At 39.1% G+C, this 27,581-nt stretch overlaps 1 protein-coding gene across 2 annotated transcripts in view; it reads right to left on the bottom strand.

Annotated features, from left to right (window-relative positions):
- The window catches only part of AKT1 (AKT serine/threonine kinase 1), a 79,601-nt gene that overhangs the window by 12,228 nt on the left and 39,792 nt on the right, over nt 1-27,581 (bottom strand). For both annotated transcript variants that reach the window (XM_072428844.1, XM_072428843.1), the window contains exons 3-10: nt 23,210-23,338; nt 16,746-16,857; nt 13,196-13,343; nt 10,302-10,433; nt 10,142-10,207; nt 9,003-9,071; nt 5,605-5,730; nt 4,143-4,271 (exon numbers count right to left, since the gene is read on the bottom strand). In XM_072428844.1, coding sequence (XP_072284945.1) covers nt 4,143-4,271; nt 5,605-5,730; nt 9,003-9,071; nt 10,142-10,207; nt 10,302-10,433; nt 13,196-13,343; nt 16,746-16,857; nt 23,210-23,338 — 911 coding nt within the window. The remainder of the gene's footprint in view (nt 1-4,142; nt 4,272-5,604; nt 5,731-9,002; nt 9,072-10,141; nt 10,208-10,301; nt 10,434-13,195; nt 13,344-16,745; nt 16,858-23,209; nt 23,339-27,581) is intronic.

Here is a 27,581-nt window from a genome sequence, read left to right as displayed (position 1 = left end):
ACATAGTTTTTGCTACTAGTAGATTAGGCATCACCTGAGTTCTTAGTATTGCTTGCTCTTTTAACCCCGAAGCGGGTGCATATGGAACATATCTGAAAATGCTGATACCTGGTTGTTGTGTTGACCTCCCCCCTGACCTGAATCAATGCCCAATATCCAGATCAGAAATGTCATCGTATAGTTATATATGATAATAGTGACTGTGTCCAATATTAGCCGATACCCTGGGGACAGATATGCAGTTCCTGTCTATTCTTGTATTTAATCAACTTTTCTCGTGTGAAACTTCCAGATTATTATTTCATTACACTTCAATCTATGTACACACACACATACCCAGATACTTCACCCAGTGTATATTGGGACACGAAGATCCTACAAGATGCCAATAAAATGGTAATTTGGAAAGCCAGGTCTTGAAGGGAATATAGGAGAGGAGCTTTTAAATTTCTGAGCCAAAGAAAGAGACAAAGCAGGCCTCTTATCTTCTATTCCCACGTCTACGCACACAAAGCAATAGAGTAGCCCAGCTGTCCTTTTCTCTATTATTCTACACTTTTCTTTTTACCGATAGGCAACTTCAATGACTTCAAAGCCTTCAGCTGCCCCCTTTACCAAAACACAGCACATCATATTGTGGTTTTAATATTTTCTAGGGTGGGTCTGTCTAGGAAACCATGCTGTATTCATCTGTTCATGCTACCAGTTGGCCCTGCATTGTATGCCACTGACAGATGATAATAGTTAATAGAATGATAAATCAAAAAAACTATATCTTGGTGCTCCTTGCAAAAGGGCCTGTTGTCATACTGCACGGGAACACAATTGGCCTTATTCATGAGAAATCCTGAACAGTTGCTGTCTGTGAATGGCTTTTGCACTTCATTGATGCAAATTGTACGGCTTTAGTGAATAAACTGGTCTGTCTGATCTCTGATTGGATGGCTGATACATGACATAAGAGGGAATCCAATGGGATCTTCTAAGTCCTGGACTAGGACTGGTAAATAACAGCTGGAAATGAGAAAACGGTTACACTACCAGGGAATTGTATGTCATTATGCAGGTTTAAAAATGCAGGTTTTTAACCTAATGCAGCCTTCACTAATAATGATGAAACAATCCTAATAGTGTAATTCCACAATTGGGCTCTGCTTCTTACTTTGCAGTGCAGCACAATAGCTGTACTTTATAGCCCTTTATTACAATAGAAGTCTATGGGCTCTATTTATAAAACAGGGAATCTGACATTCCCTCAAACATTCTTTGGTGTAAATTAATTACTGCTATTGAAACACATAGTCCTGGAAGATTCCCACGATGGAATCTGATTCATAAATAGAGCCCAATGAGTCTGATGACACCCTAAAATGAATGCACTTCCTGTGTGGCTGAATGTTAACAATTTTTATCCAGGGAGATGGAATCATTATAGTGACCAATCTACCTATACCAGGTTTTATTACAGTAATACAAATGTAAAACCACAAGCATGTAATAAGAGAAAGTCTAATTAAACATTTATCATCCAGAATACCATTCCAAATATGTCCTCATGTGTTTCATATGCGGAGTCTATAAATTAATTTCATTATTATTATTATTATTATTATTATTATTAATAATAAATAGGATTTATATAGCACCAACATATTACGCAGCGCTGTACATTAAATAGGGGTTGCGAATAATAGACAAATACAGAGGAGAGGACCCTGCCCTGAAGAGCTTTCAACCTCATCACTCTATTTCTAAACAACCCTTCTTATGGCTGTCAGCAAATATAATTAGCTCTGTTGCTTTTCCTTTTGCAAACGTGAATATATATGTAGTTGTGACGTTTATTTATATATATTCTCTCTCTCTCTCTCTCTCTCTCTCTCATATGAACTACAAAATATATTCACATGTGTATATGAACAATAAGCTTTGGGTGCAGCTGGTATTGAAATGCTCTGCTATTAAATCCAGTTGCCTACAGTACCCATAATCTGTCATATCGTATATAGCCAGCTGGACTCTGATTGGTTGTTAAACTGACACCTCTTGTTTTATAAGTTACCCTTGTCACTGTGCAGGACACAAAGGAGGCACAAGACCCATAAATTAACCCTCCGACATACATTGAGCCAGCATAATATTAGCCTGCTATCTGCACTGCAAATTTCCTGGGGAGGTCAGCGCGATTGCCACACGCATCTATTAACGACAGGGAGTTCTATGCAGAGAAGTCATATGCTAAACCCGGCTGACCATCAATCCACGAGGAACAGCTCTGGACAGCTGTAGCCTGGAATTTACAAGAGACAGCACAACAGCTGTACCCGCTATAATCATGGGCACATCAAAGCTAACAGATCGCCAGCACTGCTGCTCATGCAACAGATTCCAAATAGAAGAAAAACACAAGCAGGCAGCAACTGCATAAACATGCTGGGTTCAGCCGTGTTCACAAAATGTAATCACATCTTACTGTGTAAAGAAAATCAGTCCCTTGTTACATTGAGGAACTACAGATAAATTGCTGCAAGTGTTGGCTATGTTCAGACTGGTTTGCAGTGCAGAGATTACATCCTCATGCCAGAGAACTGCTGCCTGGGGGAGAGGCTACCAATAGCCTCTCCCATGGCAGTCCCATAGTGAATGGGGACAGCAGTGAGTCGTTCAGTACCAATCAATGCCACTTGCTGTCAAATCTGCACACACTAATTTATTAAGTGACTGAGGGGTTGACATGCCGGAAGCCATGCTGGATTACTTGATCCTGTTGCAGGTCTGAACCTAGAATACAACATGTCAGAACAGAAGAGTATCTCTGTGTGAATGCACATTGCAGCATGTACATGCACTGCTGGATTTGGATACATTTCCCTATGTGCCAGTCTGTGTTTACACTGAGCCTGACATACTCTGCCTGCAGGATTGTTTAGGGATATGTTAAATGGACCTGAGCTCAAAAAGGTGGAGCTTGGTTATCCCCCAGGAGACATCCATTTCTAGGATTTGACTTGCCTAGCCATCCCTTTGCCTACAGACTCATAGCTGAATATTTGCAGTCTGCGGTTATCTAAGACAATGTGTATGTAACTGCTAATCCCACAAAACTTGAAGTAGGATTTGGTGATGTGCTTACTGTTTACCTTGCTGGAGAGAAAGCTGTACCTGAGCACAAGCCGTGCACAATCTCCCTGCTTCTGCTTTATATTTTGTAAATCTGTGCTTCATACATTCATGAATATTTACCCACCAATCTGATCACCATTTAACTTAATGTACATAACTTCATGAGAAAGCAAAGCCTTGCTACTCTACTCAGTGAAAAAGAACAAGACATGGTAATAAAATATTGTAGAAAATATCTAGTACAGGAAGTCCACTGGTTCTCTTGGTTCAATGGTTTTGCCTGCAGTACAGGTTATCCAAAAGTTAACAGAACTTACAAAAAATACCCCAATCAGTCATTGTACTAGGATACCAGAAACCCACACACATCAGATTGGTAGAGGGATAGGCAAGCACTGTACACCAACCACAGCATAACTTTGAACATCTAACATACGGAGCTTTGTCTATTGCAGGAATATTAGTAAACATAATAGTCCAGTCACAGGCATCAACAAACTGGGCGCATTGTTTTAAATTTACCACTGCAGTCAAAGCAGTCAGTAGTCTGCCATGAAGTCTAAATTAGAAAACAGAACAACACTGGCAGGAAGTAGCTCACAAATATATACTGGGCGGGTTGTCTACATTAATGCATTGAATTGTCGGGTCCACACAAAACATATTTCAAGCTTTAACAGATGCTGTAACATTAAACCACAAAACTGAGATAGAACAACACAAGTCTGCCTATTGATCTGTATCAGTTGCTTCAGTAATGAACAAATTCTGATTGACATGCCGTTCAATCCAAATATAAAGAACATAGAAAAGTAGAATAGAAGGATAACACAGACAACAAAAATTTGGGGACCCATTTGTGGACCCAGAAAAGTGAAATGTGGATTTTGCAGGAGTTAAAGTGCATGGAAGTGAAAGCAGCCAATGGGTATCATTAAGCAGCGTCCCCTTGGGGTTAGATAGCACAGTGATTTTTCCCTGGGAAACCTAATAAATGCAAATAAGTGTTTTCCACCTACTTCAGGGGCGAGGTATTCTGGGGTACCGCAGAACGTCTTCATAGTCGCCCCATCCTTTATGCCTTCTTTGCAGAGACCAAAATCTGTAATTTTTATGTGTCCATCTTTGTCCAGCATAAGATTTTCCAACTGAAACAGCAATAGAAAAAAAAGGTTTGAAAAATATAAAAAAAATGGAGAAATCCCCTATGACATTCTACACACAGTCTAACAGGAAGATGTTACACTATTCCCCCCCCCCCCCCCTTACCTCACATCTGTCTGACGTGTTACCTTGGATAACCCCGCCAGTAAGTGCAGAGGACTCCGCTGCATAACAAAACACTAATTTACATCTCCTGTTCAAAGTGCTTCCAATGAGGGAGGAGGAAATGGGGTTATTTATAGCCCAAGACAGGTAAATGGAGCATTTCCACCCAATCTCTCATTACATATACAGGTCTACTTCTGTGTTTTGTAAACTCGCCCTACCAGTACAAAATTTTGGCTTATTATCCTGCAATGGATGCCAAGAGAACAATGAATAAAGGTCAGTTATAAAAGACTTGCTAAGGGACGTATGATTGTACTGCTGAGATCGGTTATCCTTAAAAGGAAACACTAATCACACTGGTAAATTAAAACACACATACACACATATATATATATATATATATATATATATATATAGTTTTAAAGTCTCAGTGATGATTATCTGACATCTGTACCTCACTTGAGTTTTAGGAAGTTTCATTATTGATTCTAACAATAGAACTCACAGTAATGTAATCCCTTAATTAAAAAAAAAGACAGACTGCTAAAAAGAAGGCAGCAGCCCATTGATAAGTATAGGTGTACAGGTAGAAAGCAAATAGAATATTGTAGCATTTTGCATGAAAACAATATCCTACTTGGAATTAAAAGTGATGGGGGGCAGGTAAGGTTAAACCGCGCCCATTCTGGAGCTGTCTGTTCCCAGTTTGATCTGTCGCATTAGTGATTACAGGAATGCAGTGCAGCAATCATTATTGGCTTCCAGAAGTGAAATAGGTATATGAAGCAGATGATCTCTTTGTTGTTTTTGTTGCTGAATGCAGAATTATCTATGCTCTGTCTAAGGTTCGCAATATTTAAGCAAATACAAAACAAAAGAGGGCTTGTTCATACCAGGTAAATGCAAGGCTGTTTATATAAACCCATGCACAACGTGATATATATATATATAAAAATATCTAAGGTTAGGTCCTGTTGTGGCTATGTAGGCAGATCCCTGCGCAGGGTTGTGGTATAACACATTACACGTACTAAAGAAATAACCAGAACCCCAACAATATGTGCCAAGCTCTCCCCTCATGTCTATTAGGCCATTGCCTCTAGCCAATAAAGGTTCCTAATCAGATTCTGTACATTGCTATATCTGACAGATCTCCAGTGCTCGACACAACACAGAACTCCAGCAAAGTCAGAACAGCCGGGATGTTACCTTTAAATCTCTGTAAACTACATTTTTCTCAGAGTGAAGATAATCTAACGCAGAGACAATTTCTGCTCCATAAAACCGGGCTCGATCCTCTGAAAATATACGTTCTCTTGATAGATGAAAGAATAACTGCAATAATAAAAAAAATTGCTGCATTAGTAATCTATTCAATGATGCGATTGCTATGAAGAAGTCAAAAACATTCTATTCTTCTACACTTTACAAAAAAGTATATGACACACAGCCACCTTATATAAGGATAGCAATATAAGGATAGCAATAGATTTATTGGATGTGAATAAGATCTGCTGGATATAAAATAACCCTATGATTGGATAGTAACGCATTACAATCCTTGTATGGTTAGTAAGTCGATTTGTACATGGAGCAGCTATATTTGCTTATTACTTATTATATAGAGCAGCATTTCTCAACCTTTTTTACCCCAGAAGACCCCTAAAAACATTGCCCAGGTCTCAGGGGAATCTTTGCTAAAATAAATGTAGTAGAAAAATACCTTTTACATTGACGTTTAACTGTGGTGGTCTGAATGCAAGCTTTAGAAACAAGTAAAAAGATCATTAGAGTCATGCTTGTGGACCTGCCAAGTGGTGTTAGACCCAGTTTTCTCCCCAGCCTCTTTTAGCTGGGCACACCACCCAGCAATTCTTAGTAACCACCCAGCTGTTTTTGGGTGGTTACTGAAGAGATTGGTCACAATACAGGGGCTGCCACCCAGCTTAAAAAAATGTCTGGGTTGAACACTGGTTAAACCTTAAACTATGCAAGCACCATCAGATGGGAGAGCAATCAGTCATAGCTCAAGGAACCCCTAGCAACCTCGGGAGGAACCCTGCTTAGTAATTCATCTTCTGAATGTCTCCATGCACTCTAGGCAGTCTGAGATTTGGATCAAGAGAGATCACTCATACACTTTTTTTTTTTTCAGAGACAGTAGAACAAATGAGTGCTGTTCACACAGTGCCGTTCATGGAGGTACTCTGTTACATCCTCTCTCATAAGAAAGGACAGTGGTCATCCCCGGTTGGTTGTTTAGTGATCCGCCATAGCAGAATGCTAAGCGAAGTTGGAGACCACTGTACATTGCTGCCAAAAGATTGGAGCTGCTCAGTGTTTTCCTGAAAATGTTTTTGGTGTTTCCTGTGGCAACCGATTCTCCTATTTCTTGTATCCGTGTTAAAAAAAACAGCAAAAACGGGAAAGCATTCTTTATTTCTCCCCACCTTCTAGAAACTAAGAAACAACCTTTAGTTGTAGTAAAGCTGCCCATATTACATGGCAATGTTAAGCCAATTTTGACTTGGATTTTTCCACCATATTTGATCAGGACTATTTTAATCCCATCTCCAAGCAATCAATATAACGCTAATTTTAGGTCTTCAGTTACTCTGGTTTCCACAAAAAAATAAAAACTCTATTGAAATGGCCACTGTAAGACTTTATAAACTAATTACACTTCCTTTTATTTAAAGGATACTGTTAATGATCAATTTAGAACAATTATTTGTAGTCCAAGGGCAATCATTTTTGATTTAGGATAACAAGGCCGCCTATTAGCTTTTAGATCTAAAAGTAGCCATGCGTGTGAAGTCACCACACTGATAAATGGCCTTTTTTTATCCATCATGTTGCTATGCAGGGTGAATGGATCAAAGTTTACATTGTACTATGGAAGAGCTGTAAACTCTACACCTGGCTGATAACAACCAGGAAATATCAGCACTTCCCATAGGACACAACAAACAAAAGAGGTAATAAACGATCGTCCATAATTTCCTTATGCTGCACTGCAGTATAGGATTTTGTTAGAGAAAGTGGAGATATATATTAAAATGCCTCCTTGTATTAAAACTCACCAGCAGAAGCAGCAGTGTTCATCAGCAGAGTTCATCTCCCTGTTTTTTCTTCCACTGCTGCAAATACAATTCTGGTTTTTGCAGTACTTTAAAGATCCGATTTTGCTCTATTCATGAATACAGTGAAGCACTTTTTGTGCCTTTTACATCTAGGGTTTTGTTTTGAAGCACTCCCATTATAATATTTGGTTATTTTTCCCAAACTGGAGAACTTTAAAAGTTCCAACAAAGATACTTTAAGCTTGCTAAAAACTTTGCAAAAAGCTTTCTGTATACACTGCTCTAGTCAATGGGCCTGATTTACTAAAGCTCTCCAAGACTGTAGAGGATACACTTTCATCAGTGTACCTGGGTGAACCAAAAAATCTGGAATGGATCTGGTCCAGGATTGAAAACATTAGCTTACAAATCAAATTACTTAAGAAACCCATTCCAGGTTTGCTGGATCACCCAGCTTCACTGATGAAAGTGTATTCTCTTTAGCCTTGGAGAGCTTTTTTAAATCCAGCCCAGTGTATTAAAGACCTTGTTATACCCCTGCCAGTTGATCACATTTGAAAATGGAACATCACTGGGTTTATTCATGAAAGCAAGAAACCGCAACTTGGATAACAATGTGAAACAAACAGAGATGGATGCAGAAGAAGCTTTTCTGCCCTTCAGGGCCACATTTATCATAAGGGACAGTAGGATTGGGCCTTTAGGTAGCAAAAGAAGGATATAGAGTTCGGTGCTAGCTTTAGCACTGGTTCAGCTTATAGCTGGTTAGTGCCTGCCTCTAAGTGGACTGTCATTAAAAATTGGAGATAAAGAGAGTGGGGGTATTTTGTGGCTCAAAAAAATACAGTATTTCGATACAATTTACATACTTACTATATATATACACACACATATACATACATACACCCACACACATGCATACACAGACACACAATATGATGCAACATAACATGAAAAATACAGTTGGTTTAAGTGAACCTTTTTTGAGGTTTTGATGTCTTATTTCTAATTATAGTAATACTCAAAAAGAAATATCATTTAAACAAAATGTTTTACATAATAGTAATGTGGTATTAGCCAATTGACCTTAGCCTTCATTCACATGATGGGGCTAAAGGATCTTACTGCTAAGAAGAGATTTCCTATCATTGAAATACATGAACATGATTCTATTGAATGATTTCTGTTAGTCCATAAAGTATTAGTCCTAAATCCTGACGCGTTTTACCTAATGGCTTTCTCAGGGGTAAGCCGAGACCATACAATGTAATGGCTTTTCAGGACTAGGTTGCAGGGAATAAGAATGGAGTATGGAACCTGTAATAGTTAGGTGGGATGATCTCCAGATTCACATGTGTTATGAATATTGTGAGAGATGACAATCACATATAAAAGATCGTCGAGACTTCCTCAATAAAGTTTGGTCCTTAGTAAAGGGGCAAAGATTAGCAGGTTATATATCCATATGTTCACTACCAAACAAAATCTAAAAATTCATTCACAATATAAAATTTCAGTATTTACCTCTCCTCCATTTGCATATTCCATAACAAAACATAAGCGATCATGAGTTTGAAAGGAATATTTTAATGCCTGGAAAAAAAAACAAAAACATACAAGGTCATTAGCTGTACGTAGTCCTTAATGTTTTCCCATTAAAGGGTTGACAGAAGATTCAAAAACCAGGAATAGAAGTCAACATATCATAAATAGTTGTGTCCAACAGTAGCCAACTAGGTTTCTCGAAAATTATTGTTATCCAACTGGTTGGTGTAGGGAAACAAAGTCAACTGATACATGAAGCCTGATGTGTAACACCATTTGTGGAGTCTGCAGAGACGCTGTCCCATCATTGAATCAAACCCTCATTGAATTAAAAAAAAGTTGCTTAAAGCTGACATTGAGCTATCTCTTCAGTCTTACACAAATTGTACAGACTCCTCCTTATGTGGAAATTGCTTACTCTGATTTCACTGCATACTGTGAGATTCTCATGCTGAGATAGAGCCCCCCCCCCCCTTGTTTCCTGGATGAGGAACGTCTACTCCTTTCCTCACTAGCCTGACTGGCCATGGTTCACATTTTTCATTTACTGGATTTCAGTTCTTTCAATCATGAAGACTTAACATCACATGTGGGAATTACTTCTCCCAAGAGCCAGCCCAGGAGGAATTCATTCAGTCCCAGCATCCCACACTGGGCTGCACATACACGGATCAGTGTACTACTAAAAAATATTGGGAACAAGCATATAAATACATGTTACTGGAGAGGGGTCATCACCTGTTCTTTCTGCAAAAAAAAAATTCTGTCTGTCTGTTTTTGTATGCAGAAGTTTAGTTCTGATTTAAGCATTGTGAAGATTTTTAGAAATGCAATGAGCCAATTACAAGTAGGCAATAAGTTTTCTGGGAGCATCCACAAACTGTGTACAGAATGTGCAAATTACAATGGAAAGGTAATTTTACCAACATTTAACTACAAACAGGGTTGACCTATCATACTGGTAATAATCCAAGTCTGCTTAATTTGAGCCGACAACACAATGTTCCCAGGCCAGCTTCCCCAACACCTTAGCGTCTACATTTTTTTTTAAACATTATTACAAAATACCTCTTTAAAAATTGTTGCCAAAAAACAACTGCTACAGTAGTACAACTTACCGTTAAGAAAGGGTGCCTAGAGTTCTGTAAGACGCGGTTTTCAGTCAGTGTGTGCGCTACTTCATCCTACAAAAAAAAAAAAAAAAAGTTTAAAAAGAATAAAACATTATTTTCAGGCTGAATTCATATTTAAAATGATATGGTTACCCACACAACTCACCTTCGCAACAATTACTTCTTTTTTTAAAATTTTCATAGCGTAATATCTTCCTGTTGCTTTTTCTTTGACTAAAATAACTTTTCCAAAGGTACCTTTCCCCAACAGCTTCAGATATTCAAATTCATTCATAGTCTGTAAATATCAAAAACAAAATAAAACATGATGAGCTCCCTCGGGTTTACACTTTAATGTTCGCTCGTCTACAATCTCAGTCACCACCAAGGATTAAAAAGTTCAAACAATCGGTGAACAAAGTGAAAAAAATGCAGCTTAAAAACTGCACAAGTCAACCGATGAATTTTACAAAAAAAGGTTGTGAAGTGGTGTTGGGGGGGTAATAGGTGACTAAAGCAATGATAAAGCGTTAGGATTGGTTATATACTTATCTGGTCATTAGAGAAGTACAGTGGTACCTCGGCTAACGAGTGGCCCTGCTAATGAATTTTTTCATCTAACGATTGCTTTTTCACTGTATAACAGTCTCAGCTAACAAATATTGACTCAGCTAATGAATGTATAAAACAATAAAAATGAAAGCAGAAAGACACCCGATAAGTACTTTCTGTATACTGTATCAGAAACAGAGGGAGACATTGCTTTGACCTATATAGAGAGAGGCTTCCGGAGTTCCACAGACAAACTCTTCTCATACCAGTATCCTTACGGTACACCTGTGGTTGTAAATTTGAGAGGTAGGTGTGATTTATAGCATTTATTCTTTACATACGAACGGGGCTTCCTTGCTCCCTCATGTGCAGGACAGAAGCTTGATGGGGGCGGTTTGCAAGACTTGCAGAAGAAGTATTTTGCTAAACACAGCTGAGGTCGTGGTTGATTTTAAGGACTGGGCTCTTCTGCAAACTCCTGTAACTCTTTAATGACCAAGACAAACTCTGCAGGGGTTTCTTTTTGCATATCAAAGCACAGCTTGCTCCAGAAGTTAATGAATGTCTAGGCTCCATATAAAGTTTTTTTTTTTGGCTTTCTTTGTGATGGATGGACAGTGAGGATTTTATACAGTAACTGACACCACGCTGCCTAATAATATGTTGAGACAAACATCTGTGTTAATTGCATTTAAAAAAATAATGTACCTGTTACATGCTGTTACTGGGGGAAGCTGTTCATCTCAGCCTTTGGCGATTTTATGACCTTTTATATTGTGCTTTTTACTATTTTTATAAAACTTATCTTTAAATTGTGGGCAGCATCAAGAACAAATTAAATTATTTTCTATAGAAACCTATGGGAAATCACGTTTCGGCTAACAAATGTGATTCCGATACAAATTATCTTTGTTAGCCAAAGTATCACTGTATAAATAACAGAAACAAGGACTTTCTATGGGCTGGACCCTTGGTGCTCTGGCTCTAGGTCACGTGACCAGCATGGGTCAATGCAATTTTAGGCCACGGGGTCCAGAACTAGAGCAAACATCAGTAATGTTATTACTTCACTTTCTAGTCTACCTCCTTAATCATATAACATTTCATTTCCTAGTCCTGAATCAAACCATTACTATTTTTTCCTATATTATTTCTTTTCTGCCTCCCCATCCTTTTTTCTGATCACCTCCAAAATCTTTCCAACGCATACTCTCTACATGCTTATGCTCCAGTGTTGGCTGCACATTGTTGCTGTGGATCAGCTTCCTGCTGGGGACAACTATGGACCATGCATGATCAATGTGTGTTGGCACGGCTGCTAGTAGTTTCCACCACGACAACGCAGGAGCACAACTAGGAGACCGTTGTCACCCTATTACAGAAGTGCCTAGACAAGAACCTTCATAGCTGGATCACCCAACCTCTTTTAGAAGACCGCAATTTAAGAATCTTCCTATGTCATCCAGAATTTACTGACAGGTAACTTTTGACTTCCTTTTGACCTGCATGTGACCAGCATTTAACAGGTATTAGGCAAACAAAATCCCTTTACAAAAGAATTACCATGTAATGCTTATATGAGATATTGTAATTGTGTTTAGGGGTCTTTTAAAGTCAATAATGATGTAAAAGTCTGTCACACGTTAGATAAAAATGGCCTTTGTCCATCAGGATGTGAATATCAATATTACATTATATATACAAATTAATACAACTTGTTGGGTATGTGGTCAACAGTGGAGGGAGCCTGGAGAAGGACATTTTCCAAGAAAACATTTTTTGCCCTTCTGTCTATTGTCTATCCAAACAAGACTTTTAGCTTCTTATTACATTTGGAGCTCCAAAACCTTAGAACCTAAAAAATTCTCTCCTAGAGTATTTCTCTCATTGGAAAAATATGTGGCCTAAAACTACTAAGCCCTCCTTCAATAGATATGAGTTTCCAGGCTATTTTTTCCCAGTGGCATCAAACAAGTATGGTGGAGAATTCAATCTTTTCTCGATCGTTGGTTGCATGCTTGGGTCAAGTTTGGGACTGACGTCAGAAACCGCCAACAACTACACATTTTCAGGAGGCCACACATGGCAGCCCTTTTATATCTTTCATGAAACTTGAAACATGACCATACCAGGTATAAAGGCAAATCTATCAATATTTTTTTCATTCATCCATTTTCATTCCTAAGAACCCATTAAAACAAATTTCAGATCTTAAGGAACCCCTACTAAAACCAATTTGTTAGCCAGTGGAACAAATGCCCCTCTTACAGTGGTGGCTGGAATAACATCTTTAGACAACTCAGAGTCATGCAGCGGGTTCTACCAAGTGGTCTTGGCCCTTAGAACAATGCAGGCATCGGCTAATGTGGGGTCAATCAGCCACAGTTCTAGCCCTGGCAACCTCTGGAGGAACCTAGGTTATGAATGGGCGATTTAAACCAGAACCACCAATGGCAATAAAGATAAAGCCTAGGTAATGTAAAATAAAGCTTTTCCAATTCAACTTACTACTTTGTGTTTTGGTTTTGAAAGAGAAACTTCCATTTCCTCTGCACCAGAGTTATCGCTCGGCGAGCCAGACCTAAAATCCATCATTTCTTCTTCTTGTTTCTTAAGGCTGTCGGCTACTGCCTGGATGGCTTTTATCCATTCTTCTCTGAAGGAACATAAGAAAAGCAGGGATCAGGAGGGGTGAAACATCTATTATACAATACTAGGTGAGGAATGGATTCTGAATTCGAGACCTTCCACTTTCTCACAGAAGGGGGCCGCTCATTAATTTTCACCTGTCAGCTCATTAACTTACATTGGAGAGCTATCGCCTGTGTGAAGCCTCAGACCGACTTTGAAACTTACCAGAAAAATGGGAAGGGCTTTATTTATGCTAAAAGTGAACCTTAAGGCGAACGTTAGGATATGCTATTTAATGTGTATAGATTTGTTTTACCTGTCAAATTTGTAATTCTAGCTAGTTATTCTTCTAAAACACACTCAGTTTTCGGATGATCCCTCTGCTACCTACGTAATGGTCATTGGTAATGATGGTGGTTCCCAATCCAGAGGACTTAGCTGAGGTGATATAGCAAGCCACCAAGCCTAACATTGCTTATCTTACCAGGGAATAAAAATACCATTGATTGATTAACCTGGTAATTCAGTATATTCAGGAAGTCTGCTCATTTTTTTGGGAGATACATTGCTGAACTGAGACTTGAAACCCCAGCTCATAACACTGCCCCCACAGGCACCCCAAGTCATAATACTGTCCCCACAGGCACTCCGGTTCATACCACTGCCCCCACAGGCACCCCGGCTCATAACACTGCCCCCACAGGCACCCCGGCTAATACCACTGCCCTCATAGGCACCCCGGCTCATACCACTGCCCTCACAGGCACCCCGGCTCATAACACTGCCCCCACAGGCACTCGGCTCATAACACTGCCCCCCCCCCACAGGCACCCCATTTTACTGAACTGCAGTCCTAATATAAGGCAATACGATACCAGTTATGTCCTTTTTTTAAAGCTCTATCCAAATCTGATTGACTGAACAGTATTACACCGGGGTAAGAGTGTGTAAAAGAATGTAAATTACAAGGTGCTTCATGTTTTTATACCATGACAGCTCAGTTCTATTATACTTAATGCCACCGGTTTTATGTAAATGACGTCCAGAAGAAGAGGGACAGGAGTCAAACGCTACAAACTCAGACATGTTTGGGATAAACGGCTTATGAAGGGAAACGATGAACAGGAAAATCAGAGGAGTTTAATTCATAATGACAGATCTAAATCTGGTGCACCAGTGTAACTTGCATCTGTAATAATACGCTGTGGTCTGTGTGCATATCATGCAAGTAGCTTGTGTGCAAATGTACAGCTGGACTCTATTAGCTGTCAAAAATAATTACATATTATATACTGGAGTCAATGAGAAAGAATCCATCATATATGTACAATACCAGGTTCTACCCACATATACAAAGTCACTGGCCTATTAAAGCAAAGCTGAGCAAAGGGGATGCCCTGTATAAGCTCAAAAATGATTTGCCGGAGCTTACACAGCTATGAACTCTATCTGCAGCATCGTATGACAGGACTTGGCCAATCACAGGGCACCTAATGATGTCATATGGCAAAAAGGTAATAAGTCACATGCTATTGTGACTTTTTCCTTTGTCCTACATGAGCAAAGGCAAAGGTCACTTTTATTCTCTACCATCAAATACCCACTCATACTGCATATTAATACCCCTGCACTGGGGAAACATGGAGGCTGTAATTTCAAAACTCCTTTCACCAGTTTCCTGGCTGTCTGGCTCTGATGCTATGAATCTCCAACACACAAGTATGCACTCAGTGAAGCAAGATCACCTTTTGCCATATTTACCCGTAAATGATAAAGCAATAAAACAACAGATCACATGGCAGCCAAGTAACTAGCAATTTCAGAAACAGGTGAGGCTATTGGCCATCTATATATTTATCTTCTGTTCACACAGCACAGAGCAAAAGCCAAGCCCTGTGTTTAGCCTTTAATCAAATAAATTGTCCAACCATTTCTCTATACCTTTCATAAACCATTTATAAAATCTCAAAACATACCACCTGATCTAGTAAATCTTGTTCGGCCTCCTCTCTGCTTGTCTAGACATAACGGCAATCAGGAAGCACAAGGTCGCTGCTTTACTCTGGCTATTCAATTGTAACCATTGCTTCGTGATTAGCTGGCATTATTCTGTCTAATTTACACAGCCAGTGAAACTTCAGAGCCGCAGTAAACACGCTACCAAACAGGTCTTCAAAAGACCAGTATGAGATCATGGTTTTGTCTGTCTGCCTCCCGGCATCCCTCCTCCCAAATGTCCTTGTTGGAGCACCATGCAGGGCTCAGATCTCGTCTGCTCTTCTGAGATTACACCAGCATTCTGCATCAGAACAGCTGGACGGAGGGACATCATCAATGGGCCCAGCCCAGCGGCTTAAAGGAAACGGATTCATAGAGAACTATGGGACAAATAAGACTAGCTGTGTACTTGTGTCCTCATCATTACATTGAAGCAGAAAAGCTTAATGACCTACAACAGTTTTGTGTTCTTTTATAAACCAAACTCTTGGGACGCCCTCTGCATTGAGTTTGTATGTTGCCCCAATGTTTTTGTGTGTTCGTTTCTTCCATGTACCCGAGTTTTCCCATAAAACTCAGAATGTAGGACTTGTCTGCCCACGAACATAAAAAGGACCCACAAATATGTCCAGTAACTCCAAAGATCTGAACTTCACAAAGGTTATAAAAATGTGTGTAAAATAACGAAAGATGCAGCAGACTGATGTGATGTGAATGTGATCTGAGCTAAATGTAGACAATCTATTATGCATTCCTAGAAATGTATAAAGCTTTAAACTGCAGGTTCTGGAGGTTTAATTGTAGAAGAAATGAAAGGCAAGCACCAGACCAGTATTCTCCCCAAAAACTATTTAGGCCAGGTGGGAAGAAGCTGTAGGTGGGTGGTGGCCCCTGTATTGTATCCCAAGATTTCAGTAACCACCCAGAAACAGCCAGGTGTTACTAAAAGTGCCAAGTGGGGCTGGGGAGAACACTGCAGATATGTACAATGTTTCTTCACCCAGTATGCTACTTTGAACACCTTTAGCCCAGCACTAGATAATATAATGTGCCCTAAAATGTCTCCAATGTACAATATTTCCCTGGTATGGAACACCCAATCCTGAATGCAATATGAAATTTGCCTTTACTACTTCTTATGCTGAAAATTCTAGTTGGTTGCCCGGCTTGTTGACTTTCTTGCTTCAATAGAGGGTCAACATAACAGTCAGGCAACTGAAAATGTCATCAAGGGGTCAGTAATGGTCAAAAAATACAAGACGACATCAGGGAAAAGATAAGCAACAATGCTGGAACTAGCACATGGTAAATAAGTATTTGAACGATCAACTTACTGTAAGTTGGTTTTGTTTAGCTGCTTCCAAAACCCCTTTTTTTTCTTTTTAATTACAACAAAATTCTTTTTTGAATATAAACAAGAAATAGTTACCTCTCCTCAGGAGAATCGACATGAAATGTTCTTTCTATAACTGTGGTCCACTGGAGACACCGGATGATAAATGTGTTTGGTTTTGGTCGTTCTGTCTTCATAAGCTGACATTCTATCACATGAAAAGAGGGAAGGGGGGGAGAAGGGTGCTGAGCATCTTTAAACAATCATTTGTCTTGATTAAACTTGGCAAACATGGAGTACATCAGCAGCATAACCACATCTTTGAAAGAGACAACCAACTTTATGGATGATCACACATAAAATAAACACATCTTTAAGCAATATTGCAGAAAAAGTAAAGGGTAAAGCCTTATTCTCACCTAAAGAGACTCTAAACCAAGTTAAATAAAAGGACACAATGCCCATTCCCACCAATGAACGATGTTTGTGCCCATTCACACTGCTGGCGCATCTCTTTGGTGGGTCAATATGCATAAAATAAAATCATATATATAATGCATTCATAACACAAAATCAGTACAGTAACTTACAAGTTCTTGATCCTTGACCCTGTCCTAGGGTGACAACCCCCACTCATTGTCTTATATCTACAGAACGAGCCATAGTCATCACCCACATTGGCCTTCAAACAGATCTTCTCCACTACATGCAGGTAGAGGGATCAGTGGTCTACAGAAGGAGATTTTTAGGCTTTCAGCTCATAGGAAGTGACATGAACATGGCATTTCTTGAAAGACCAATGGGTATTTTCTGTGTTTGGTCAAATGTTCTTGTCCTGGATATGAAAACTAATGCTTCTACCACATCTAAGGACTGGTTAAGGGCAGCAGATTACTATTTTTTTTCTTGGGTTTAGTTACTTTTTTATGGATCCCTAATGCACATTTGTGGACTAAATCTGCATAATCCTTGTGTTCCGTTGAGATGCAAGGTCATGTGACAGCAAATGCACATCATCATTGGTGGATAACAGTGTGATTTTACCACTCCAATGAACTTCTGGTGAGAACAAGCCTTGTGTTTACGCTAAATACTATCAAATCTCGTAATTAGGCCCTAGGCCCACTAAACAAACTTAAATTACAAAACATAGACCTTCTGCAGTGTTCTTAGTAATGTGTGCGCACACCCCAGGCCCAATTACAAAAATATTAGTCGCCTTCGCTTTGGTGCATGTGCCCTAGGCAACCATTATTTTCCATAGACCGGCACGGTGAAAACACAACCAGTGAGAATGTATATTTGCCTCGGTTAAGGGCAAATTCATAATTTATTTATGAAAAAAAAATACCAACATAAACATGAGCATTATTAAGGTAATATAAAACCATATAACAGACATAAAAAGAAAACTAAATACAGAACAAACTAAATCAGATTGAGATAATACATTTTTATTTGTTTGCTGTGTAAAGACAGCTTATTGCTTGACCAAGAGAGTCCGGGAATAATGTAATTTTGCAATGCTGACCATGTATTTGTGTAAATTGTACATTTTATTAATCCCAGTTTAAAAGTAATGTATACTTACCAGAACATGGTCTACAACACCTCCCTGAACAAGGCCATAAGCAGGATCAGTGTTCAGGAGTACATCTGCACATATTCCAGCTGCAGAATCAGTGGAGCCCATTGCCACCCAGAGTCTTCCAACTATACAAATAGAAACTTTCACCAAGCTACCATTTGCACAGAAAATGGCCACCCTGCGGCTCACATGACAGTGCACAAGCCTACTGATTGGTCACTGCAACACCAAGAATGTTCATGAGGAATAAAAACAGGGAGTGCAACTGACCAATCCAACATTTGTGATGACTGTACAGCTGAACAAGGATACTCGGGCTTATTTTTACTAGATATGGGTCAGATGGTTGCTGCAACCCTTCACCTGTCACATAGAAGTGAGGTGTGTCCACTCCTATCAAACTGGTATTGGATACATACTGAATACGTGTCGTACTTAGCCAGTAGTTGCACAGGGCCCTTTGGTTACTGCACAGAAGCTTACTGTTGTCCTCTAAGTGAGCCACTTCTATAATTAGACTAAAATATCTTGCTGCAGCTTTCTCCTCCTTCCCTGTTATTGTGCTGGAAATACAGATGTGCCTGAGCTGTGTGTTCGGCCTAAGGGCCCTTTTCACACCTTTTCCTTATAGCGTATGTTGTATATTTAGGGTGTTTTCCATGCCTTGTTATTGACTATAATGTAACATGCTCTATAATGCATTGCAATGTTGCGAAAAGATTCATAGACTATAAAGGTTAACTATTTTTCATGTGTTTTGGCACTCCGATTGTGAGTTGTAGAACAAAAAACATGAAGGTTTGAAAGGCACACTCCAATCTACCCCCAAGACACAAAGATGTCCATGGGCCTTGGAACACAATCATTTATATAAGTAACCCAGCCAAAGCAATCCATAGAACTAAAAAACATTGAAATTTGCCACCTTCTGAGAAATAGAGAAGAGGGAAGAACCTTAGAGACCAGAGTGAAGTCGTAATTCAGAGGATTGGTTACCCCTGACCAACAGCACCAAGACACAAGATAGTTGCCCAATCCCACTGCAAACATTTTTTATGCCACCGTAGGTCTATAATTTTTTAAGCGCCCTTTTACTCCTTGCCGCACTGTTTCTGCACATTGAGATGGGCTGCATTAGGCAACCTATTAGCTTTAACAAAGCTTAACACATAAAAATGTAATCCTCGCTGCATTTCAGTGCTACAACACATGTTGCATTGCAGGTTGCGTTGGAGATGAATGGCAGCACAGTGCACTTACAATGCATTCTTGCACATTGTTGCCCTTAATGATGAAGGCTGCTGGTTGTAAGCTCAGGGGAGTAAGAAGTGTGTGTCTTGATTTATATCAATCACTTGACAGACCACAGTGACAGGGGCAATCTGCTGGTCAGCATGAGATGGTACATAAGTAGAGAAACAAGTGAAAGAGGACAACAACCGAGACAGACCACAGTGACAGGGACAATGTGCTGTTCAGTATGAGATGGTTCATATGTGTAGGAAGCAGCTAAAGAGCAGTGACAGGGACAACATGCTTCTCTGCTGAGAAGTAGAGAGTATGTGTGTGTAAGGTATAGGAAGCAGCTAAAGAGAGCAGTGACAGGGACAAGGTGCTGCTGAGCATTACACAACCCACACAAGTGGGAGAAGTGAGGAAAAGCCATACCAGGGACAGTATTCTGCTGCACTGAGCAATAGATGGTATTGTGTGATATGCTGGAAATGGGACAAACAAATGGTGCTGCGGAGCAGTAGATCATATGTATGAGCATGAGGGAGTAAAGGACAGCTGTGACAAGGAGCTACCTATTAGTTGATGATATTTGGAGCCCTGGAAAGGCCAGGGCCCATGTGCTGCCGACAAGCAAATGATATAAGCACAGAACAGCAGTGACAGCGTATGCTTCATATGTACCTGCTGAAAACAATGGCAAAGAAAAAAATCCTGTTGGGAATTGTACACACTTTTGTCTGCAATAAGGACACTGTGCTGCTGTTGTATGTGCAGAGCAGAGTAAATGTTTGCAGGGAGGAAGGTAGGAATCTTTTACTACAGAAGATACCAGCATTTTTTTTACAAGTTTCAATTTGGTGTGTTCACAAAAAAAAAAAAAAAAGGGATGGGTGTGAGAATAATCTCAGGGAATAATATGTTGGTGCAGCACTGGAGAATTTTCAGGCATATAGTGAGTGTAGCTTTCAGTATACAGGTGAGCCCAGCAAAGGTGACTGTAGTAGTGGAGCAGTACAATTTAATTTACTTCTATGGATTTGAGACATATGTTGACATCTCACTTCTTATGAAAAAACTTTTAATGCAACTTTTACACTATGTACATTTTTTAGTTGATCTATTGTTGCACTCTTTGATGAAGGGTGACTGATGAGCCTGGAAACGTGTTGGCTATTTCTGAAACAATCCATTTAACACATAAAAATCAAACTTTGTTGGTGCTTTCACTTTCTTTACCTAGGAATTATGGCATGCTCGATTGGAATGCATTTTCTTGCAGCAAAATGTTTTTACTGCAGGTGGTAAATAAGCACCTACTACCTACTTGCATATTATATATATATTTTGTATATGCCACTCAGTATATGCTTATTCAACAAAAAAACCTGTCATTTTCTACAGTTCAAAGCTGAACTCCAGGCAAAGAGAGAGGTGCAAGTTAAATGACACAAATAATAATATATTTATTATTATTATTAAATATATTTGAATTTGGCTTGGTATGGATCTTTTGCATTCTTCTGTCTAACAAAGTTTAGAATAGGGGTGGGAGAAGCACAGTGCAGCACAGGGAGTCCAATAACGTGTGCTGCAGTTTCCACATATGAACAAAAAGCCTGCTGATAGGACAAGAGAGCAAAGCAATACAGATGACCCTATCAGTCTGCTGCTTCTCTGACTGCCCAACCAACCACAGACTGGGATAGAGATAAATTCATGTGACTGAAAGGCAGCAAAGAAAAAGTAGTTCTGTGCTCTGGAGTTACGATCTTAATTGTGGTACTGGCCAGACCGAAATAAAAATCCTTTAAAAAAAAAAATCATACACATATATCAAACATATATCATAAATAATATCCAGGACGACATCATATAACAGGTATTTAATGGTTGTTTGTTTTTTGTGTCGGTTAGTGTTTTGCCTGGAGCTCAGCTTTAATGTTAAATCCCATAAAACATTCTGTACAGTCCAACAAGTACAGTGAAATAAAAATAAGCACATTGTTCTAGTTTTTTTAATTTCTGTACTGCAATGTAATGAAAAACAGGTCAGTCTTGTAAACACATTCTTTAACCAGTAAAAAAAAAAAAAAAAAAAAAAAAAAAAAGAGAAGGAAAACTATCTGACAAACGCTTTCCAAGCAAATACATAACAGGACTATTTCCTAGACTGTTCGCTCGGCAGCTAAAAAACAACTGGGGATACGCGGGATTCAGATTGTTTGCAGTCCTACTGTGCTACGGAGTGTACACAGCATAAACAAAAGTAGGAAACTTTGCTGTGGATATGGAGAAAGAAGAAAAGGATGAAGGAGGTGATATCTGCACCAAAAAGCTTAACCCCTCACAACAAATACAGCTTTCATATTTCCACTGGACTCATTACTGTAAGGTTAGATAGCTGTAATCAGCAAGCCGCTGGAAGAGAAAGACAGACGGCACCTTAATGAGGCTGATGGGATATACTGAAAATATTTCTGAATTAAAAAAAACAGGTTGAAAAATATTTATAAAAATAATGTGGGTTTGTCAATGACATTGCTAGAGAGCATTAATGGAACAAAGAAGAAGCTGTTTGCTTTTAGACTGTCTGTCCTTCTCTAATATTGCCAACTTTTCTAGGTAATTGCAAAGCTCCTGAACACAGCATTGTTACCAAACAACATTGAGGAGGTTTGGGGAATTGTACAATTTTTCAAACATTTGTAGTGTTGACATTCGAGTTCTAAAAAAAAAAGTTTTGTTTTTTTATTAATGGAAACTGCATACATTTTAACTTGGGGCATGTTTCCACTGATCTCCTTGACCTTTCTACAGCAATCTTGGTGGCAATACCATGTTCAGTGACTTTGCAATTGCCTTGAACATTCGGCAGGCAATTTTTAGGATGCATTTTATAATGCTTTGATTTTGGAAAAATTGAACACTTAAAAAAAAAAAAAAAAAAATTATGCTCCAAGGATTTGCAGCTAACCTGAAAAGTTTTCCTTCTTACCTAACACAGCCCTACTATTGGCCATTGGCCCAACTTCACCAGAAAAAGCCAAGCCTGGCTCCCTGCACCTCACTGATAACTTTAACATGTGGACTCCACATATAGAATAGAGCTTAGAGGTGCAATATCAGAGTGGTGTATCGTGAAATCAAGAACAGGCTATCCCTAAAATGGGATGTTGCCAACTCCAGATAATTATAGAAATAAAAAGCAATCAGACAGATGGGTTTTTGTTTTAGGCAAAAATCAATACTGTATTCCGTGATACTTCTTAGAATACAATGATGCAATGATTAAGGATACAAAATAGTTATGTTGAGGACCTTGCAGCCAAAGTCTAATGGTCAACCTTGAGGTCGGTACTAGAAACAAGACACCTACTAATTACATAATAGAACATTTATAACGGGGCCGCAGAGAAAAGAAGCAGTGTGGTTAGCGCGCAGCCGGAAAACCCAATGCGCTTCACCCGCCGTGGGCTTTTACAGGGGTAGCTGTGTGTAGTTGAAAATATAGTGTGCAGTATAAGCTTGGATAGAAAACCTCATCAAGTAGGTTACCAGTGTTATTGGAAAGCATCTGGTCTTACCTGGTCTGGTTCAGGGACTCCACATATAGTACTATCCAAATATGCCCAACCCATTCATTATATGCTCAGATAAGTGCATTTGGCTAGGATTTCTTACTTTAACGCAGAATAATTAGCATTTTATTGGTATAGAAACATAAGACAATACTTACTGGCTACGGAGAAATTGTTCAAAGGGGTTTCTAACTGGTCGACATCTTGCGGACGTTCTTTGTAACCAATAAAAGTACCGTCTGTCTTGAGGAGAAAGTAACGGGGCCGCCAGGTCTTTATGTACTCACCTAAAAAAGTAAAAAGAAATAATTTATGTTTCAGTCAAGTATAAGAATTACTAAGTTAGGACTGCTGTCCAGCCAAAATAAATTTATTGACTATTAGCCACCTTTTGGATTGTCATAGATTGGTCCAACCTCCATCACTTTTGTAGACTACTTGGTCCTCATGGTCATTACATGTATGAATAGTATCATTTAATCTGAATATGGTATTTTAGGGTGACTTAAACCAAGGAATTCCTATATACATCACACAAGGTACTAATTGGGTGCCTCCCCCAGATGCCAACACCTCTTTGCCTTCTAGAAACAGTGACCCCTAAACCATTAATGAAGCCTTGACTGGCTAAAAGATCACTATGGGTTCTAATTACTATGAGTAGGCCAACATATATGTAAACCCAATCACTCAAATTTCATATACAAGTCCTAATAAATTACTAATTTTTAGAAGTCATTTCAAGGTCTTCATTTTTGCACTTTGTGGTCTGTTTTGCAGGCCCTTTGTATGATAGGGTGACAATGCAACATCCCAGTTCAACATGTCATATGTCTTCCAAAGGAGAAAACAAGAAGCAGTCATAGATTACACAGACAGGGTTAATTTAGAAAACCAACCCTGAGAATAGGGATAAAAATAATAAATCATTAGCCTAAAGCAGGAGTGGGCAAACTTTTTGACTCAGGGGCCACAATGGGTTCCAAAATTTGGCAGAGGGGCCAGGCCAGGATCAGATGGATGGAGCGGCGAGACGGGTGTCACTGAACGTGACATCATGATGACATAGATCCGCCCACTCCCATTGCAGATCTGAGCCTGCGATAGGAGAGTGGGCGGGTTGTTTGGCCCACTTCCCGAGGCCGGGATCTGTACAGGGGACATGGTCCGTGGCTCTGGCTGGTGCAGAGCCGCTGAAGTAGAGAAAGAGTGCAACGGTCGGAATAAAAAACCCTAACATGCTGTATATGGCCGGGGGCCATAGTTTGCCCATGCCTGGTCTAAAGCGTTTAGGTCTGATTTAAAAGGAACCATCTGGTACCTCTGCAGAGATAACTGGTTCCACACACAAAGCATGAGTGTTCTTTTCTGAAGCATGGTGGCAGAGGACTTGCCTTTCTACTATGTGGCTCCGACTTTATTCTGTACTATGCTGTAAGGCTTTACACAACTTCTTATGATTCACTATTCAATATTCTTGGTGAACTTATCTTAAGCATTGGGCTTAGTGTAGAACCCTTTAATGCCAGCACATGACCTGTTACTTCGAGATAACAGGTGAAGGACAAGTCGCTACCTTCCACCATACCCAATTATGAGAAGCCCATACTAGAAAATAAAATTCTTATTAGTTCCAGGAACCAAAGTATAATTTATGAAAATTCCATGTTAAGATCGCGGATGCTCAAGACTCAATATGCATTTACCATCTAGCCCAGCATGGTACTTTGTTATGTCGGCTGGTGATTTAGAGCGCACACAGAGGCGGCCAGCACGTCTGGGAAATGTGATTGGTTGAAAAAAAAAAAAAAAAAAAAAGAAAGAAGGGGTATCTGCTAAGCACCTCACCCATTACAACCTTTATAGGCACATGGGGAAGGAAATGTGTATGTACGATCTTGGCTTTCTTAAAAGGTTGAGTTATACATATGTGCTCCATCGTCATCAAATGTCCAGAGGTTGCTTTAGTCAAACAAGAGACCTACTTTTTATGGGTAGCCCTGGGCTACCTACAGATATGAGAGAAATAATGTCACCATCTGGGCAAGATCAGATCAAGGAACGGTTGACACACCAACCTCTGTTGACATCCCATGACCTGCTTTTTGGAACGACAGTCACTGTTTATACTTCAGGACTGCATACTCATTGTTTGACCAAATGAATGTTCACCTTCAGATAAAAGGTCTTTTGTTTTTTAGTGCCCTAATCTTCCAACTACCATCTCATGACAAAATCTTCAGGTTCTCCTCGCGTTTGTATCAATTTACACTCCGCTTTCCTTCGAGATCCCAAAAACATTCTCACAATGGGACATCAAAATATAGTAGGTAACTTTTCCAAAGAACAGTTATTACATGGCTATGGACTCAAAAGTGCTACATAATAATATGTTGGTCCAATATAAACAACAAAAATGCCCAAGCCTAGCCCAGGAGTGAAGATTTTCCAAGCCGTGAGGCAATTATCGGATGAAAATCATCTGGACGTTTGTATGTAGCCTAGAGTGGTAAAGGCACGTCACAATTAATCTGCAGGCCGGCTTTATCGTTTGTCTGAATAGATAACAAATCTATCAGAGCAAAGACGGCTTTATTAATTTTTTTTTTTTTTTTTTTTAATTTTAAAAGCTAGAAATAGAAAGTTATTGGCAATGTAAATGATTGTAAATGTCAATGTAATTGGCAAATTCTATGTAATTTATTTTATAACCCAAGGTCTTGTGTTACCTCTGTGCAAGTTTTGTTTCATCACTTATGTCTTAAGGGGTCTATTCATTATAAAAAAAAAAAAAAAAAAAAAAAAAAAAAAATAGGCTTTAGCCCACAAAGGCTCTCACAATGGACACGACGCAGATTAAAGAGATGAAAACGTCTAAGAACAATCGAGTCTTTGTTGGAGTTGATCCTTTTTCCCCCCTTCATTTATTCTATAGTATCCTTCCTGTAGGAGTATCAAGTTTATGGTCTTCGGTGGCATTTCTCCTTATTATTCCATTTTTGATAAGCAAGAAACCAAAGCAGATCACATGATTAGGAAACAAAATGTAATATAAATTAAAAAAAAAAAAAAAAAATGACAGTAAAGAGGATTCCAGATATATCACAAGGGGATAAGAGGAAAAGGTTCGTAGGGTGTTAAAAGAACTTTTGAAAGTGTGTAATGGGTTTGACTTAAACCTGAAAACTAATTACCTGTCCAGAAAAGTTTTTAGGAGAAAATAAAGGAAGAGGGGAGGATCTCCATATCAGGACATAGTAAAAGTCTCTGTAAACAGAACCACCTAGCAGTTAAATTCAGAACACCATGTGCACGAATGTTTGCTGTATACAAAACACACCCTTTATGACCGAGTGTCACATGCATGGGCTGAACTAATGTAGCTTTGTTCTTTATTTGGTGTAAGTCTTGAGAGACACTGCTGCCCTCCTGGCATATGAAAAGTTAATCCTACTGAGAATTCAACAAGAATGCATCCCCCCCCCCCCCAAACAACAATGCTTTACTGAATTGAAGCTGTCTAGCCCCTGATAGAGTGCCTAACATAAGAAACAGCTGCCACTCCCTAGGAAGCTCTCTGGGTAAGTGGAGTATAACGAGCATCCAGGAAAACAAAAGAATATCCATCTTTATTTACCAACTGCTACTCGCTTGTTGCTGCAGCAAGTTGTTCCAAGAATCATGCCACACCCTTGCAAAAGTAGAAGAGTGCTAAACAATCAATCAAGAAAAAAATACCACCTCCTATGCTCTTCTTTAGATTTCTGAAGTTAAAACAATGCCAAAAATGTAGGTAAATAGGAAAAAATAAATAAATAGGTAAACTTCTGTATGAAGACTTCAATTTGAAAATGTCATTTACACCTTAATAAATATTTTATTGATTGGGCCAACATACAAATACAAGTAATATTATTTCAAATATTAAATAGGACATTTTCAAATTACATTTTTCATAGACATCTCGCTTAGTATTATCGTTGTGGACAACTTAAAAAAAAAAAAAAATGGAATTTCAATGTAATTTTTACAATTGAATTAGAAATAAAAGACAAGACATCTCATTCATATATTTTCCTTTGATAGCAATTAAAGGACTGTGCGGATGAATGAGTTGGTGCTTTTTTTTTTTTTTTTTTTGAAGTTCCTGAAGCTGACTTTTAGGTAAATTGTTTTAAAACCATGGTACTCAAAGACAGGGGAGTAACTGTCTGGATCAACATGTATTACATTGTAAAGAGGATTAGTGGATTTAAACAAATGATACATTGTCCATAACGCTATGCATATGGCATGCAGGTTCAATCCACTTCAAGTGTGAGCAACCGGACATCAGTCCAGCTCCCAACAGCTGCAACATAGCCACCCCTGGGACAGAGATAGAGGAGGTGACCACAGGACAGCTTTATACATAAACATATGTTTACCTAGAAAGGGAGTCTATACTCCAATCTACGAATACCAAAAAATTCTCATTGTACCAGTACATAGAAAATATATATATAAAAAATGGAAATTAAAAAACTCTGT

This window comes from Pyxicephalus adspersus, chromosome 12 (genome assembly GCF_032062135.1).
Source record: "Pyxicephalus adspersus chromosome 12, UCB_Pads_2.0, whole genome shotgun sequence".
Taxonomy (NCBI): Eukaryota; Metazoa; Chordata; class Amphibia; order Anura; family Pyxicephalidae; genus Pyxicephalus; species Pyxicephalus adspersus.
This window is presented reverse-complemented; position numbering and strand designations above follow the sequence as displayed.